At 49.9% G+C, this 16,430-nt stretch overlaps 1 protein-coding gene across 1 annotated transcript in view; it reads right to left on the bottom strand.

Annotated features, from left to right (window-relative positions):
- Positions 1-2,693: 2,693 nt before the first annotated feature.
- Positions 2,694-16,430, bottom strand: part of LOC142258225 (cholesterol 24-hydroxylase-like) — a 71,946-nt gene continuing 58,209 nt past the window's right edge. The window contains exons 12-15 of the mRNA XM_075330735.1: positions 10,284-10,394; positions 3,530-3,618; positions 3,380-3,446; positions 2,694-3,105 (exon numbers count right to left, since the gene is read on the bottom strand). Of these exons, the coding sequence (XP_075186850.1) occupies positions 2,947-3,105; positions 3,380-3,446; positions 3,530-3,618; positions 10,284-10,394 (426 nt within the window). The 3' untranslated portion in view covers positions 2,694-2,946. The remainder of the gene's footprint in view (positions 3,106-3,379; positions 3,447-3,529; positions 3,619-10,283; positions 10,395-16,430) is intronic.

The following is a 16,430-nucleotide window of genomic DNA, read 5'->3' as shown; positions in this document are numbered from 1 at the left end:
TGCTGGGGGCCCTGTATGGGCCCACTTTTCTTCCATCCGATATAGTCAGCAGCTGCTGCTGACTAAAATGTGGAGCTTGCGTGGATGTGTGCCTCCTTCCACAAAGCAATAAAACTGAGGAGCCCGTGATGCACGGGGGGGTGTATAGGCAGAGGGGAGGGGTTTACACTTTTAAGTGTAATGCTTTGTGTGGCCTCCGGAGGCATAAGCTATACACCCAATTGTCTGGGTCTCCCAATGGAGCGACAAAGAAAAGTCATTATGATGGTCTCGGCCAAAGAAAGAATGAATCAAGGTTAGAAGAAGTTATCATGACAGCCTGAGTCAAAGAAAGAATGACACAAGGCCAGAAAAAATCATCATGATGGTCTGGGCCAAAGAAAGAAAAAAAAACAAGGCCAGAAGAAATCATAATGATGGTCTAGGCCAAATAAAGATTGAAACAAGGCTAGAAGTCATCATGATGGTCTGGACCCAAAAAAATAAAACCACTCCCATTCACCTATAGGAATGTAAATGTTTATTCTTCCACCAATTGTGATCACTACTGTAGCACTGACTGCAAAAATTCAAGCATGTTAATGGGTGGAATTAGTTTCGGGGCTGATTTCATGTACTGAACTAGGCTAAGGGGCTAAATATATACATTTAGCTTAGTTTTGGTGCTTTATTATGAGTTTCATTCTCATGCTGTATATATCTAATGAGCCTGGTTCTTTACTCTATTAATTTTATTAGTCTGGTTCTGGTGCTGTATTTATGTAATTAGCCTGTTTGTAGTACTCTATTTATGTAAAGACATTGGTTCTGATGCTGTATATAGGTAATAACCTTGGTCCTGATACTGTATTAATGTAAAGAGCTTAGTCTTAATGCTATATTTATATGAGTTAAATTCTGGTGCTGCATTGATGTTGAGCTTGCTTCTGCGTTCATGTTATGATGCTGAGTATATGTAATGAGCTTGGTTATGGTGCTGTATTCATATTATGAGCTTGCTTCAGTTGCTGTGTTTATGTTGTGTCCATGTTTCCATGCTGTATCAATTTTATAAGCTTGGTTTAGTTTCTGTATATACTGTATATTATAAGCTGGGTTCTAGTCCTGTGTGTCATAGAGAAATTATAAAATTCATAAGTTATCACTCTGGTCTGAGGACGTATCCACAGAACTAATTATAACTGGAAGAAGAAAGAGCGAGATAACACTATATCTAAAGCTGGTGTCACACTTAGCGACAGCGACAACGACGTCGCTGTTACGTGACCATTTTCGGTGACGTAACAGCGACCTTGTAAGTCGCTGTTATGATCGCTGCTTAGCTGTCAAACACAGCAGAAGCAGCGATCATAACGTCGCTGTGCTACATGTGCAGAGAGCAGGGAGCCGCGCTTAGCGCTGGCTCCTTGCTCTCCTAGGTACAGTACACATCGGGTTAATTAACCCGATGTGTGCTGCAGCTACATGTCACAGTGCAGAGAGCAGGGAGCCGCGCGCACTGCTTAGCGCTGGCTCCTTGCTCTCCTTGCTACAGTATACATCGGGTTAATTACCCGATGCATACTGCAGCCACATGTCACAGTGCAGGAGCCGGCACTGGCAGCAAGAGCGGAAGCTGGTAACCAGCGTAAACATCGGGTAACCAGGGAAAGGTCTTCCCTTGGTTACCCGATGTTTACGCTGGTTACAGCTTACCGCAGCTGCCAGTGCCGGCTCCTGATCGCTTAATTTCGTCGCTCTCTCGCTGTCACACACAGCGATGTGTGTGTCACAGCGGGAGAGTGACGAGCAAAAAATGAAGCTGGACATTCAGCAACGACCGGCGACCTCACAGCAGGGGCCAGGTCGTTGCTGGATGTCACACACAGCGACAGCGACGGGACGTCGCTGCAACGTCACAGAAAATGGTGACGTAGCAGCAACGTCGTTGTCGTCGTCGTTATGTGTGACACCAGCTTAACCCTTGTTCAGCTAGGACCCCCTGGTGTGTACAGATAATTACAGCAGAGAATGATTTTAGAAAAAAATACAGCAAGACTAAAGGCCCCGTCACACTAAGCAACATTGCTAGCAACATCGCTGCTAACGAACAACTTTTGTGACGTTGCTAGCGATGTTGCTGTGTGTGACATCCAGCAACAACCTGGACCCTGCTGTGAGGTCGTTGGTTGTTGCTGAATGTCCTGGGCCATTTTTTTTTACATATGACAGGGTCCCTTTAGTTCAGGTGCAGTATTGAATCATTAAGGTTAGTTCTAATGCTGTTTATATGTATTGAGCTTTGTTTAAGTACTGTATCTGTGTTATGAGCTTGGTTTTGCTCCTGTTTATATGTCATTAGCTTGGTTCCAGTACCATAAATATGCAATAAACTTAATTATGATGTTGTATTTATGTAATGATGATAGTTCTAGTGCTGTATTTATTTTATGAGCCTGGTTCTGGTGATGTATTTGTTTTATGAATTTAATTCTTGTTCTATATATGTGCAATGAGCATGGTTCTGGTGCTATATTTATGTAATGAACTTAGTTTTCTGGTACTTATTTCTACTAAACAAAAATCCTATGATTTTCTGTGCAGATTCGCAGCACATTCGCTATGTGTGAAAACTACAAGTCAGAAAACTTCTTCAAAACCTTTACTATACATTTACAATAACATAGGTGAACAGCTCTAGATTATGTGTTAGAAATGGATTGTTTTCCATAAATTTTTTTTACTCATTCCTGTAACAAACAGTACAATGCTTCAATACGTCCAGTATCTACCATATATAGACATTGGAGTCTGTACAATAGTAATAATTTGCTGATTGTAATATACCATATAAAAAGCTCTGATCCCAACTAGTAGTCATTTAATCCAATTTTAGTCTAGTCATGTTGGGATACGGCGCTAAACTTTTATTTGACTTCTATTGTTCTAATTTCTTTGAGCTTTTGATTATTTTTTGGATTTGTGTTCTGCTCGAGGTCTCAGTTTACAGATTACACCATCCAGAGGGCGAAGGGTCCCGGTATCCAAAATCTTGAAGGTTTGTCCTTCCACCAACTCAAACTCAAACCTCTGCAAAAGTTTGGCCATTACAACTTTCGCTTCCATCTGTACAGAGAGAACGTAGACATTACATGGGGGGTGAGCATTGGTAAATTTATACATATTCAAAGGATACATTTTTTTCCAATTCGAACATTATGGTGGGGTCATTTCTCTTGGATGCTCCTCCATTTTTAGTACTTCAATTGCGCTTCAATGTGCCCAATAGATATCTCTCAAGAGAGATAAGGTAAGAAAATCTACAAGCTCCAAAAAATATTGTTCTTCTTGGCAAACTCTTCCCAGGAACATCTTTATTCACTTTTTAATATGAACTCACCTGAGCAAAAACTTGACCAATACACGATCGTGGTCCAAGAGAAAATGGAAAGTATGCATAACCAGGTCTGCAAACAGAAAATGGTGAAATACTCACTACATAACACATAGAGCAATAAGGATGATATTACAGTACGGACGTGACACTTACTTAGGCGCGTCAGGATGAAATCTGTCTGGATTGAAGACCAAAGGATCATGAAAGAATTTCTCCATCCGGCCCATAATGTAAGAATTAAACTACAAAGGAAAAATTATGTTAACACCTACTAACACCATATTTTGCTTAGCTATAAAGAAGATCTGAGATAAATCTAAGTGACTTCTCCGCATATGTAGCAAAAACTATCGAGGTATAGCTGAAAAGAAAATATAGAAACATATCAATATGCTAAAAAAACTAAGCGAAGATATCCTAAAACTGTATAACTGTATACAGAGAGCATTTATAAAATAAGAGAATTTTGTTACTTACCGTAAATTCTTTTTCTTATAGTTCCGACATGGGAGACCCAGACCATGGGTGTATAGCTTCTGCCTCCGGAGGACACACAAAGTACTACACTCAAACGTGTAGCTCCTCCCTCCTAGCATATACACCCCCTGGTAGCCAGTCCTAGCCAGTTTAGTGCAAAAGCTGAAGGAGGACATCCACCCACAAGTAGAGACAGAGCAAAACCCGGAACAACCGGAACCTCTGTCTACAACAACAGCCGGTGATAACACGCGGAACAAGAAACCTGCCGACAGGCAACAGGGAGGGTGCTGGGTCTCCCATGTCGGAACTATAAGAAAAAGAATTTACGGTAAGTAACAAAATTCTCTTTTTCTTCATCGTTCCTTATGGGAGACCCAGACCATGGGACGTCTCAAAGCAGTCCATGGGTGGGAATAAACAGAAAAACTGAGAAGTAGGCGAAACCAACTTCACAAATGGGCGACAGCCGCCTGAAGGATGCGTCTGCCCAAGCTCGCATCTGCCGAAGCATGAGTATGCACTTGGTAGTGCTTCGAAAAGGTATGCAGACTAGTCCAAGTGGCAGTCTGACAGACCTGCTGAGCCGTAGCCTGGGCCTGAAAGCCTAAGAGGGACCGACAGCTCTGATCAAATGTGCCTTGATCCCCGGCGGGAGAGGCACTTGAGTACACTGGTAGGTATCGGAAAAAAGGCCGACCTAAACCAACGAGCCAGGGTCGGCTTAAATGCCGAGAGGCCCTTACGCTGACCAGCGGTCAGCACAAAGGAGAGGTGCACCGCCTAAGAACAGCGGTGCGAGACACATAGATCCGGAGCGCTCGCACCAGATCCAGAGTATGCAACGCCCTTTCAAAGCGATGAACAGGAGCCGGACAAAAGGAAGGCAGGAAAAAATGCCCCGGTTAAGGTGGAAGCAGCAACCACCTTAGGGAGAAAGTCCGGAGTCGGACGGAGAACCACCTTGTCTTGATGAAGGAGGACTCCGAAGAGAGTGCGGCCAAAACAGAGGGAAGTTATGGCCACTAGAAAGACCACTTTCTGTGAAAGACTAAACAAAGAAACCTCCCTAAGAGGCTCAAAGGGGGGTTTCCGGAAACCGTGAGGACCGAATTAAGGTCCCAGGGCTCCAAAGGCCGCCGGTAAGGTGGAATAATGTGAGATGCGCCCTGCATGAAGGAGCGCACCTGGACCAGCCGGGCGATACGCCGCTGGCACAACGCTGACAGAGCCGAGACCTGTCCCTTAAGGGAATTGAGGGATAGTCCTAGCTGCAGACCGGACTGTAGAAGGGACAGGAAGGTCGGCAAGGCCAAAAGGCCAAAGGATACTTCCGAGCTCGAGTCATAGTGGAGATGACTTCAGGAGGGATACCAGAAGTCGTCAAGATCCATGACTCAAACGCCACGCCGTCAATCTGAGAGCCGCAGGTTCTGGCGGAAAGACGGACCTCGTGAGAGAAGGTCTGGACAGTCCGGGAGATGCTATGGCATCTCTACGGACAGATGGAGCAGGTCAGGGTACCAAGCTTGCCTGGGTCAGTCTGGAGTAATGAGAATGACCCGACGGCCCTCCTTTCTGATCTTGCGCAGGACTCTGGGCAAGCACTAGAGGGTGAAACACGTAAGACAGACGAAGCTGGGACCAAACTTGAACCAGTGCGTCTGCCGCAAAAACCTGAGGATCGTGGAGCCACGGTTTGACGGCTGAGACAATCAGCCTCCCAGTTTTCCACATCTGAGATGTGGGCTGCGGATATGGTGGACTAGGAGTCCTCCGTCCACTGAAGAATGCGATGAACCTCCAACATTGCCAGGCGGCTGAGTGTCCCGCCCTGGAGGTTGATGTAGGCAAACGCTGTAGCGTTGTCTGACTGGACTCGAATGTGCCTGGCCGCCAACAGATGGCGAAAGGCTTAGAGAGCTAGAAACACAGCTCTGATTTCCAGCACGTTGATCCAGAGGGCTAATTCGGACCGAGTCCAAGTGCCCTGCGCTCCATGGTGGAGATATACTGCTCCCCAGCCGGATAGACTATCATCTTGGTGAGGATCACCCGGGACGGAGCCAGGAAGGAGCGTCCCTGAGACAGAGGGGCCGAAGCCACCACTGAAACGAGCCCCTGGTCTGTGGCGAAGCCACCACCCCGTGGAAGGAGAAGTCCGCTTGTTCCAACAGCGGAAAATATCCAGCCGCAGAGGACGCAGATGGAACTGGGCAAGGGGATCGCTTCCATTGACACCACCATCTGATCCAGCACCTGTATTAGGTGCCTGATGGAACGACGTCGACCGCCAGCGGAGGGACTGCTGTTTGACTAAGGGCAGCTTCACAAGTGCCGACAGAGTCTCGAATTGCGTCCCTGGGAATATGAACTTCTGGGTCGAAGTCAGAGTGGGGCTTGGACAGAATGACAAACCACCCGAATTGGTTAGAGTGGCGAGAGTGAGCGAGGCACTCCGCTAACAGTTTGCACTGGATGAAGCCCAGACTAGAAGGCTGTCCAGGACAAAAGGATCACTGCCAACCCCTAGAGGTGCAGGACCGCAATCACAGCTGCCCCGCCCTTGAGAATACTCGAGGGGCCGTGGCTAACCCCAAGGGAAGAGCCACGAATTGGACCACTCTGAATGCAAAACGTAGCCAACGCTGGTGTGAAACTGCGATTGGCACATGCAGATAGGCATCTCTGATGTCGATGGATGCTAGGGAATCTCCTTGGGTCATTGATTGATCGCCGAGACTCCATGCGAAAATGCCGCACCTGAACATGCTTGAGAAGCTTGAGATCCAGGTCGGAAGGCATCGCCCTCTTCGGGTACTAGGAATAGATTTAAGCAGAAATCTCAGAACCGTTCCCAGTCGGGAACCGGTACAATTACTCAAGTGGCCTGCAAAAATGCCACAGCCTGTGAGAAGGCGGCGGCCTTGGAGCAGGGGGGAGTTGGAGAAAAAATCTGTTTGGCGGGCTGGATAGAATTCTATCCTGTAGCCGTGGGAGATGGTATCTCGCACCCACTGATCGGAGATGTGTTAAAACCATACGTCGCCAAAGTGGGAGAGCCTGCCACCGACCAAGGACGTTGCTGGCGTGGCCAGATAGCCAGGAGGAGGCTGACTTAGTGGCAGCATCTCCTGCGGTCTTCTCGTGCGCCATTTGGGTTTACGATCCTTGGCTGAGCCAGTGGACGAGGCCGAGGGCTTAGAGAACGATCAGATGGAGGAACGAAAAGAACGAAACCTCGACTGATTCCTGCCCTGGACAGGTTTCCTGGTTTAGGTTTGTGGCATGGAAGAACTCTTCCCGCCAAGAGCTTCCTTAATAATTTCATCCAGTTGTTCCCGAATAGTCTGGTCCCAGCCAAAGGGAGCCCAGCAAGGATCTTCTTTAGAAGCATCCGCCCTCCACTTCCGAAGCCACAGGAGCTTGCGGATAGCGAGGAAATTAGCCGAGGCCACCGCAGTGCGGTGAGAGTCTCCAGCATGGCAGACATGGCATAGGATGAAAAGACTGAAGTCTGGAAGTTAAGGCAACCATTTCGGGCAAAGAGTCCCTGTGAGGGAATGCATCTCCTCCAGAGAAGCAGAGATGGCTTTGAAAGCCGCACTGCTGCAAGAGCTGGGGAGAACGAGGCCCTTGCCGCCTCCATACAGATTTGTCCAGAAGGACAACCTGGCGGACAGCAAAGCCGTAAGTGAGGAGCCATCAGCCACTGAAACAACGGTCCGGGCTGAGAGTCTAAACACCGGAGGGACCACCTTTGGTGAATGACCCCGCTCCTTGACCACCTCTGGTGGAAAGGGAAAACTGCCCTCAGAACCACGCTTTGGGAAGCGTTTGCCAGAGCAGACCCTGGGCTTGGTCACAGTGGCCTGAAAACTGGAGTGGTTAAGTAACACACTCATTGTTCTCTTAGGCAAGGTAAACTGGTGCCTTTTTGCCAGAGAGGGTTGTTCCTCTGATACTGGCGGATTGAGGTCCAGTACAGAATTAATGTACACTGGGATCCTTAGAGAGGTGCCGTCAGCCACTGATACAACTATCCGGGCTGAAATACGAGACACCGGAGGGACCACCCTTGGTGAAGGAGCCCACTCCTTGACCACCTGTGGTGGAAGGGGGAAACAGTCATCAGAACCACGCTTTGGGAGCGTCTGTCAGGACAGGCTCTGGGCTTGGTCCAGTGGGCGGAAAACTGGAGTGGTTAAGGAACACACTCCTTGTTCTCTGTAAGGTATACTGATGCCTTTCTGCCAGAGGGGGATACTCCCCTGATACAGGCGGATTGAGGTCCAGTACAAATATAATGGACGCAATCAAATCATTAGCATCTGCATCACCTTTGGACAGATCAATGGCACATTAAGTAGCGTCCGAGCCCCCAGTAAAGACACCCTCCTCGTCCAGTGAGTCAGCTCGTGAATCAGAGCTGCGGGACGGGGAGGACAGGGGACCCTGCGTCTCCATTTTAGGAGGACGGGGACTGAGACCAGATGAAGAGTCCTCTGAGAGCTTGCTGAGCAAGCCGTAGCAGCAGAAGCGCCCTGAAGGGGGCTAATGCATGCTCAGCACCACCGGAGCAGCTGGAGGGACCACTGATGAGCCTCCAGGCTGAGGGACCACTGTGTTATGTGCTCAGTACAGGCAGTACGAGTCTACATGCAGTGCATATTAAGAACAGTCTTGCAGCCTTGCTCTGATGTGAGACATGCTGCAGAAGTGGGGGCTCTGTGAGGGAATGCATCTCCAGAATGACCCCCAACAGAGTATATAAACAGAGAATATAAGCAGCTGCACAAATGGAGGTTGTGGCTTGCCAGACCGTTTAACATACATTTCTGTGCCCTCCAGTCCCCCAGCCCAGGCCCCCATTTGTCACAATGTGGTATCTCTGTGCCTATGCAGACATTGAGAACGCTGATAAAATGGCGACCGGAGCGAGGAGAGGGGGCGGGGCCTACTCTGAGAGCGGGCAAATGATGTAGACAGGGGAGGGAATCCTTCCTCAGTGAGGAGTGTCCATTCCCTGTGCTGCACAGCCGCTGGGCGGAGCCACACTGTCCCTCTGCATAACTACTATGCAGGGGCAGTGAAACCGAAACTAGGCCTCAGGCGAAGCCGGGGCCTAGATTTAAACATGCGGCCAGCGTGCAGGCACCATTGGCGCGGTTCTCCAGTGAAAACTGGAGAACCGGCCGGAAATGTTACCACAGACATATAACACACTCCCCCCAATAAATAAAGTACAAGGGACCCCTGGAAAGACCACTTTCTGTGGTAAAGACGTCTCAATACTTAGCTTTTGAGACGCAGGGCCATGTCCCTGGGGGGGGGGTTAAACGCTCCGTCCGGCAGAATCCTGAACAGGGCTGCGGATGGAGACCGGTCTCCTGCAAAGCAGTGAGAACCGTGTTGGCTCCCACTTCAAGCCAGAGCCCCAGGGGATGGTGAAGGAGCGCGGCATGTGAAGGCTCCAGCCTTGTAAAATCAACCTTAACAGCACCGACGACACAGTGGGGTGAGAAGGGACAAGCCGGGAGTCCAGATTGGACCCGCTTTTCTTCCAAATCTTTGAAATCCAAAAAATCAAAAATCAAAAATCAGAGGATGCATGTGTGTGTGTGACCTCCTGAATACAAAGCATTGAAACTGGCTAGGACTGGCTACCTGGGGGTGTATATGCTAGGAGGGAGGAGCTACACGTTTGAGTGTAGTACTTTGTGTGTCCTCCGGAGGCAGAAGCTATACACCCATGGTCTGGGTCTCCCATAAGGAACGATGAAGAAATAGGTGTTGCAACAGTAACTCGGATTACGTCATCGGAGCTGAGTTGGTGTTTTCTGATTGGCTCAATATACTAATAAATGATGTGATAGAGTAGATGCTAAGAATGCAATAATGATTATGAAAAAATAAAGGTGCCATTTTTCTATAAGCCTGCATGAAAGCTGTCAGAAGTAATTACAACTTCCTCTGCATCTTGAAAATTAGTCTGAAGGTGGTGAGACAGACGTTGGAGCTGAATGGACACAGGGCTCGCTTGACATCACAACACTACCGCAAGCCCGGAGACACCGCTGGAAGAGCACCGGTATGGGAGATGAGTATAGGCTTTATTATTTTACAAGGGGAAATATGTGGAATCAGAAGAGGTTGTCCTAGTAGTTGGAAAACCCCTTTAAGCATCATATTCATTTTCAGCACCGCAAAATGAGTTAATTTCACCTGTTTTCATCTCTGAACCAATTTGGCTGTAGAATAGAGTTAGATATCTAACAAAGTTTCTAATTGTCACCTTAACTATTGATATATGTAAAGTTTGTTGAAAAGACAGTGAACATTTAAGGAAATTTCGTATGTGTTGGACTGACTATGATTCACAGTATTATTCCTTCCAGGATACTCTGGAACGTCACAGTCTATAATTCACCATCAAAGTTGTCCTCGGAGGAATCCTCACTCCTTCTATCACCATTTCCTCCTCTAGAACTCTTGATGTTCCAGGAGCTGTGGGGTATAATCTTAAGGTTTCTTTTAAGGTCTGGTAAAAAAAAAGTAAAAAAAAAAAAAATTAGTTGCCGTATTTTTAGTTTTATAGGACACACCAGATTATAAGATGCACCCCGAATTTAGAGGGGGGGCGGCAGCTATGGTGGAGCTGGGTCACAGGAGGCAGGGGCAGTGCTGGAGTAGGGTGATGGTGCAGGCGCTGCAGTGGGGGCTGTGTTAGCTGTGGTGGGTCTGTGCTGGCTGTGGTGGGGGCTGTGCTGGCTGCGGGCGTTGTGCTGGCTGTGTGGAGCAGGGCAGTGCGGTGGGTGTCACAGATGCTCTGTCAGCAGTGCAGGTTTCAAAGAAATGGCGTCCAGAGTCGGCGCGTACGCAGATTGACTTCTCGGCTCAATCACAAGCCGAGATCTCATCTACACATGCGCCACCTCCGGGCGCCATTTTTGTTGTCTACTGCTGGGAGATCAATGGACCGGAGGAGGCACGTACGCAGATGAGATCTTGATCCAAGAGTTCCATTTGCGCACACGCTGACTCTGGGCAATATTATTTGAAGCCCGCACCGCTGACAGAGCATCTCACATGCTGCATCGCCCTGCTCCACACAGTCCCCACCGCAGCCAGCACAGTCCCCACCGCAGCTAGCACAGCCCCCAACGCAGCCAGCACAGTCCCCACCGCAGCCAGCACAGACCCCATCACAGCCAACACAGCCATCACCGCAGCCAGCACAGCCCCCACCGCAGCCAGCACAGCCCCCACCACAGCCAACACAGCCATCATTGAGGCCAGCACAGCCCCGACCGCAGCCAGCACAGCCCCCACCACAGCCAACGCAGCCATCACTGCAGCCAGCACAGCCCCCACCGCAGCCAGCACAGCCATCATCGAGGCCAGCACAGCCCTGACCGTAGCCAGCACAGCCCCCACCACAGCCAACACAGCCATCACCGCAGCCAGCACAGCCCCCACCACAGCCAAACACAGTCATCACCGCAGCCAGCACAGCCCCCACCGCAGCCAGCAAAGCCCCACCGCAGCCAGCACAGCACACATTCTCCACCTCCTGGTAAACTACATTCACATTATAAGACACTCCCCTCATTTTCCTCCCAAATGTTTTGGAGGAAAAGTGCGTCTTATAATCCGAAAAATACCGTACGTTGTTATAAAATGGCAATAAAAAACAGAGCACTTTCTGTTTTCATTTTAAACGTTACATCCTCATTCCTGTTAGCAAGAACCCAAGAGATGTGAAAAGGCCGAAAGCTATGGCGGCTCATTAATTTTCGTCAATCGTCTTTTCTCCAAGGGTGTAAATAGGATGGGATGCAACTTTTTAATATACAGTAGGATCTTGATTCTGAAGCTTGAAGGGGGAATATGCTGTGTGATGGAAGAACTCCCTGATGTAATATTAAAACACTGGGAAATGTATCTTTACTATCTGTGACATAAGAAGGTAACTAAACTTTTTAAAAGGTTTAATATATTGCCTTGACAGTTTAGTGGGGCTAAATGAAAGATTTGAAGGACCTAGTTTAGCGGACAGTTTTCAATGGCCTTAAGACCAGTTCCCTTCGAGCCTACTACTATCTACTGGGATTGGCCGCAGCCCTTCTGACTTGCAGGCCAATGTGTGCATCACGTCACCGCAATGACATCATACCAGGCCTACGAATTCAAGAGGGGTTGCAGATGATTGTAGAAAGAAGGAGGTTTACAGGGCTGTGAACTGGTGACCTTGGACTACCGATTTAGCTTCTGCACCTGACTTTTATTGGTGGGGTCTGTGTCCTGAGACGCCCACCTTTTACTGAAAGAAAAATCCATAAGAGCCCAACTTATCTTTGACCACAAGTAGAGAGATGTATAGAACCTTTGAATTTCTACTGAGCCTGTCCAACGCCTTGCTCAAGCTCCATTTATGCTTTTGCACCTTCTTTGTGGAATTATTGGGGTCTTCGGGCCCAGACACCCCATCGATCAAAGCTCCCCATTTCTTTAAACAGTGGCTACATCCTATTAGGCTTTTAAACAAATGTAATAAAAATGTAAGCTAAGACTAATAGAGTTAATTTGCCACCTGTTGTCCTGATATTACATTGTATATATAATTTTTTTTTATTATAGTTGTATATTTCTTTGTCGCTCCATTGGGAGACCCAGACAATTGGGTGTATAGGCTATGCCTCCGGAGGCCGCACAAAGTATTACACTAAAAGTGTAACGCCCCTCCCCTTCTGCCTATACACCCCCCGTGCTCCCACGGGCTCCTCAGTTTTTTGCTTTGTGCGAAGGAGGCAGACATGCACAGCACAGCTCCACAGATTAGTCAGCAGCAGCTGCTGACTATGTCGGATGGAAGAAAAGTGGGCCCATATAGGGCCCCCAGCATGCTCCCTTCTCACCCCACTCTTGTCGGCGGTGTTGTTAAGGTTGAGGTATCCATTGCGGGTACGGAGGCTGGAGCCCACATGCTGTTTTCCTTCCCCATCCCCCTTAGGGCTCTGGGTGAAGTGGGATCCTATCGGTCTCCAGGCACTGAGACCGTGCTTCATCCACAACTCATGAGGAGCCTGCTGGATAGGAGCCGGGTATCGTTCAGGGACATGGCCCTGCTACTTGGAGGTACTCTGTGTCCCCGTGGGGACCGCGCACAGCAACACTCCAGCATTGCTGGGTGTGCTAGTGCACCGGGGACCGCGGCGCTGACCGGGTTAAATGTGCCATTACACACTCAGCGTCGCTGAGTGTGTTTGTGTTTGGGGACGACCGCGCTGACCGCCGCTGCCATGTTTAACACTGAGGCGCGTCTGGGACTTGTAGTGCGCCGGGGACTTCCGCGCGGCCGCGCTTTTACGGCGGCCGCGTTTATTACTCGAGTCCCCGGCTTCTGCGGCCTAGTCTCTTTTCCTCCCACCCCCAGCCCTGACAGGCAGGGGAAGGGCGGGACGCTGTTCGGGACGAGCAGCAATGAGGGCTGGAGCATGCTTTGCATACTCCACCCTCCTCACTGTGCACAGTGGGGCTCCAGTTCCCGCACTTTCTGGGTCACGCCCACGGCTCCCTCCTCTCCTCAGGACGCCGGCAGCCATTCCTGTCAGCTCCTCGGACGCTGCAGAGGGGGACATATTCTGGGAGACCCAGGCAGGGATTCTGGTGGCCTCACAACCGCTTTAAGCGGGTGGTAAGCAGCACCTGTGGTGCTAGCCCCATTGTGCAGAAGTGTAATTATAAATTATATGTATATTTACACTGTATGGTGCACAGTTGATTTCTGGCTATATACCCTATTGTGTGCTCAGGGAAGACAATAGCATGGCGCCCACAAAAGGCAGGGGTGCCAAAACACAGGTTTACTATGCTGCCTGCGCCGCAGGATAAACTCTCTGAGACTATGGCTAAGATACTAGAAGCCTTGGCAGTCCAGACCGGTATCTCAGCACAGGGACACTGTTGAATCATTGTTCCCTGGCCCCCCTCAGTTGGACCAACAATGTCCCCCCGGGGTTCCTCATAGATACCTGGCTGAGGGCTCTGACACAGACCCCAGCCCCAGACCGACTAAGCGAGCTCGCTTGGCAATTCCCTCGGCATCTTCATATTGTTCAGGGTCTCTGCGGGGGGAATCTCTGGTGGATGATGCGGAGACAGCTGATCAGGATTCTGATCCTGAGGCCGCTCTCAACCTTGATACTCCTGATGGTGATGCCATAGTGAACGATCTTATTGCGTCCATCAATCAAATGTTGGATATTCTCAGCAGGAGAAATTCCGTTTCAGGTTTCCCAAGCGTACACCGAGTATGTTTCTGGACCACTCTGATTTCAGAGAGGCAGTCCAGAATCACCATGATTGTCCAGATAAGAGTTTTTCTAAGCGCCTTAAGGATTCACGTTATCCCTTTCCCCCTGACGTGGTCAAAGGTTGGACTCAGTGTCCCAAAGTGGATCCTCCAATCTCCAGACTGGCGGCTAGATCCATACTTGCAGTGGAAGATGGGGCTTCACTCAAAGATGCCACTGACAGGCAGATGGAGCTCTGGTTGAAATCCATCTATGAAGCTATCGGCGCTTCTTTTGCCCCAGCATTCGCAGCCGTATGGGCGCTACAAGCTATCACAGCAGGTCAAGCCAAAATTGACGCAGCCACGCGCACGTCCGCGCCGCAGGTGGCGTCCATAACCACTCAGACGTCGGCATTTGCGGCTTACGCTATTAATGCTGTCCTGGACTCTGCGAGCCGTACGGCGGTTGCATCCGCCAATTCGGTGGTACTCCGCAGGGCCTTGTGGCTACGGGAATGGAAGGCAGATTCTGCTTCCAAAAAGCGCTTAACCAGTTTGCCAATTTCTGGCGACCGATTGTTTGGCGAGCGTTTGGATGAAATCATCAAACAATCCAAGGGGAAGGATACATCCTTACCCCAGCCCAAACCGAACATACCCCAACAGAGGAGGGGGCAGTCGAGGTTTCGGTCCTTTCGGGGCGCGGGCAGGTCCCAATTCTCCTCGTCCAAAAGGCCTCAGAAAGATCAAAGGAACTCTGATTCATGGCGGTCTAAGTCACGTCCTAAAAAGACCACCGGGGGTGCCGCTACCAAAGCGGCTTCCTCATGACTTTCGGCCTCCTCAATCCGCATCCTCGGTCGGTGGCAGGCTTTCCCGCTTTTGCGACACCTGGCTGCCACGGGTAAAAGACCGTTGGGTGAGAGACATTCTGTCTCACGGGTACAAGATAGAGTTCACCTCTCGTCCCCCGACTTGATTCTTCAGGTCATCTCCGCCTCCCGAGCGAGCCGAGGCTCTTCTGCAGGCGCTGGGCACTCTGAAGGCAGAAGGAGTGGTGGTCCCTGTTCCTCTTCAGCAACAGGGTCACGGTTTTTACTCCAACCTGTTTGTGGTCCCAAAGAAGGACGGGTCTTTCCGTCCTGTCCTGGACCTGAAACTGCTCAACAAACACGTAAAGACCAGGCGGTTCCGGATGGAATTCCTCCGCTCCGTCATCGCCTCAATGTCCCAAGGAGATTTCCTTGCATCAATCGATATCAGAGATGCTTATCTCCACGTACCGATTGCTCCAGAGCACCAGCGCTTCTTGCGCTTCGCCATAGGAAGCGAACACCTGCAGTTCGTGGCACTGCCGTTCGGCCTGGCAACAGCCCCACGGGTTTTCACCACGGTTATGGCTACTGTAGTAGCGGTCCTCCACGCTCAGGGTCACTCGGTGATCCCTTACTTGGACGATCTGCTGATCAAGGCACCCTCTCAAGAGGCATGCCAACACAGCCTCGACGCTACTCTGGAGACTCTCCAGAGTTTCGGGTGGATCATCAATTTTCCAAAGTCAAATCTGACACCGGCCCAATCGCTGACATATCTTGGCATGGAGTTTCATACCCTCTCAGCGATAGTGAAGCTTCCGCTGATCAAGCAGCGTTCACTACAGAAAGGGGTGCAATCTCTCCTTCAAGGTCACGCACACCCCTTGAGGCGCCTCATGCACTTCCTGGGGAAGATGGTGGCAGCAATGGAGGCAGTCCCTTTCGCGCAGTTTCCCCTGCGTCCTCTTCAATGGGACATCCTACGCAAATGGGACAGGAAGCCGACGTCCCTCGACAGGAACGTCTCCCTTTCTCAGGCGACCAAAGCTTCCCTTCGGTGGTGGCTTCTTCCCACTTCATTATCGAAGGGGAAATCCTTCCTACCCCCATCCTGGGAGGTGGTCACGACGGACGCGAGTCTGTCAGGGTGGGGAGCGGTTTTTTCTCCACCACAGGGCTCAGGGTACGTGGACCCAGCAAGAGTCCTCACTTCAGATCAATGTTCTGGAGATACGGGCAGTGTATCTTGCCCTGAAAGCGTTCCAGCAGTGGCTGGAAGGCAAACAGATCCGAATTCAGTCGGACAATTCCACAGCGGTGGCATACATCAACCACCAAGGCGGCACACGCAGTCGGCAAGCCTTCCAGGAAGTCCGGCGGATTTTGATGTGGGTGGAAGCCACGGCCTCCACCATCTCTGCAGTTCACATCCCAGGCGTGGAAAACTGGGAAGCAGATTATCTCA

Source organism: Anomaloglossus baeobatrachus, chromosome 12 (genome assembly GCF_048569485.1).
Source record: "Anomaloglossus baeobatrachus isolate aAnoBae1 chromosome 12, aAnoBae1.hap1, whole genome shotgun sequence".
NCBI classification, from domain to species: Eukaryota; Metazoa; Chordata; class Amphibia; order Anura; family Aromobatidae; genus Anomaloglossus; species Anomaloglossus baeobatrachus.
The sequence above is the reverse complement of the archived record's forward strand: the minus strand, read 5'-3'. Positions and strand labels throughout refer to the sequence as shown.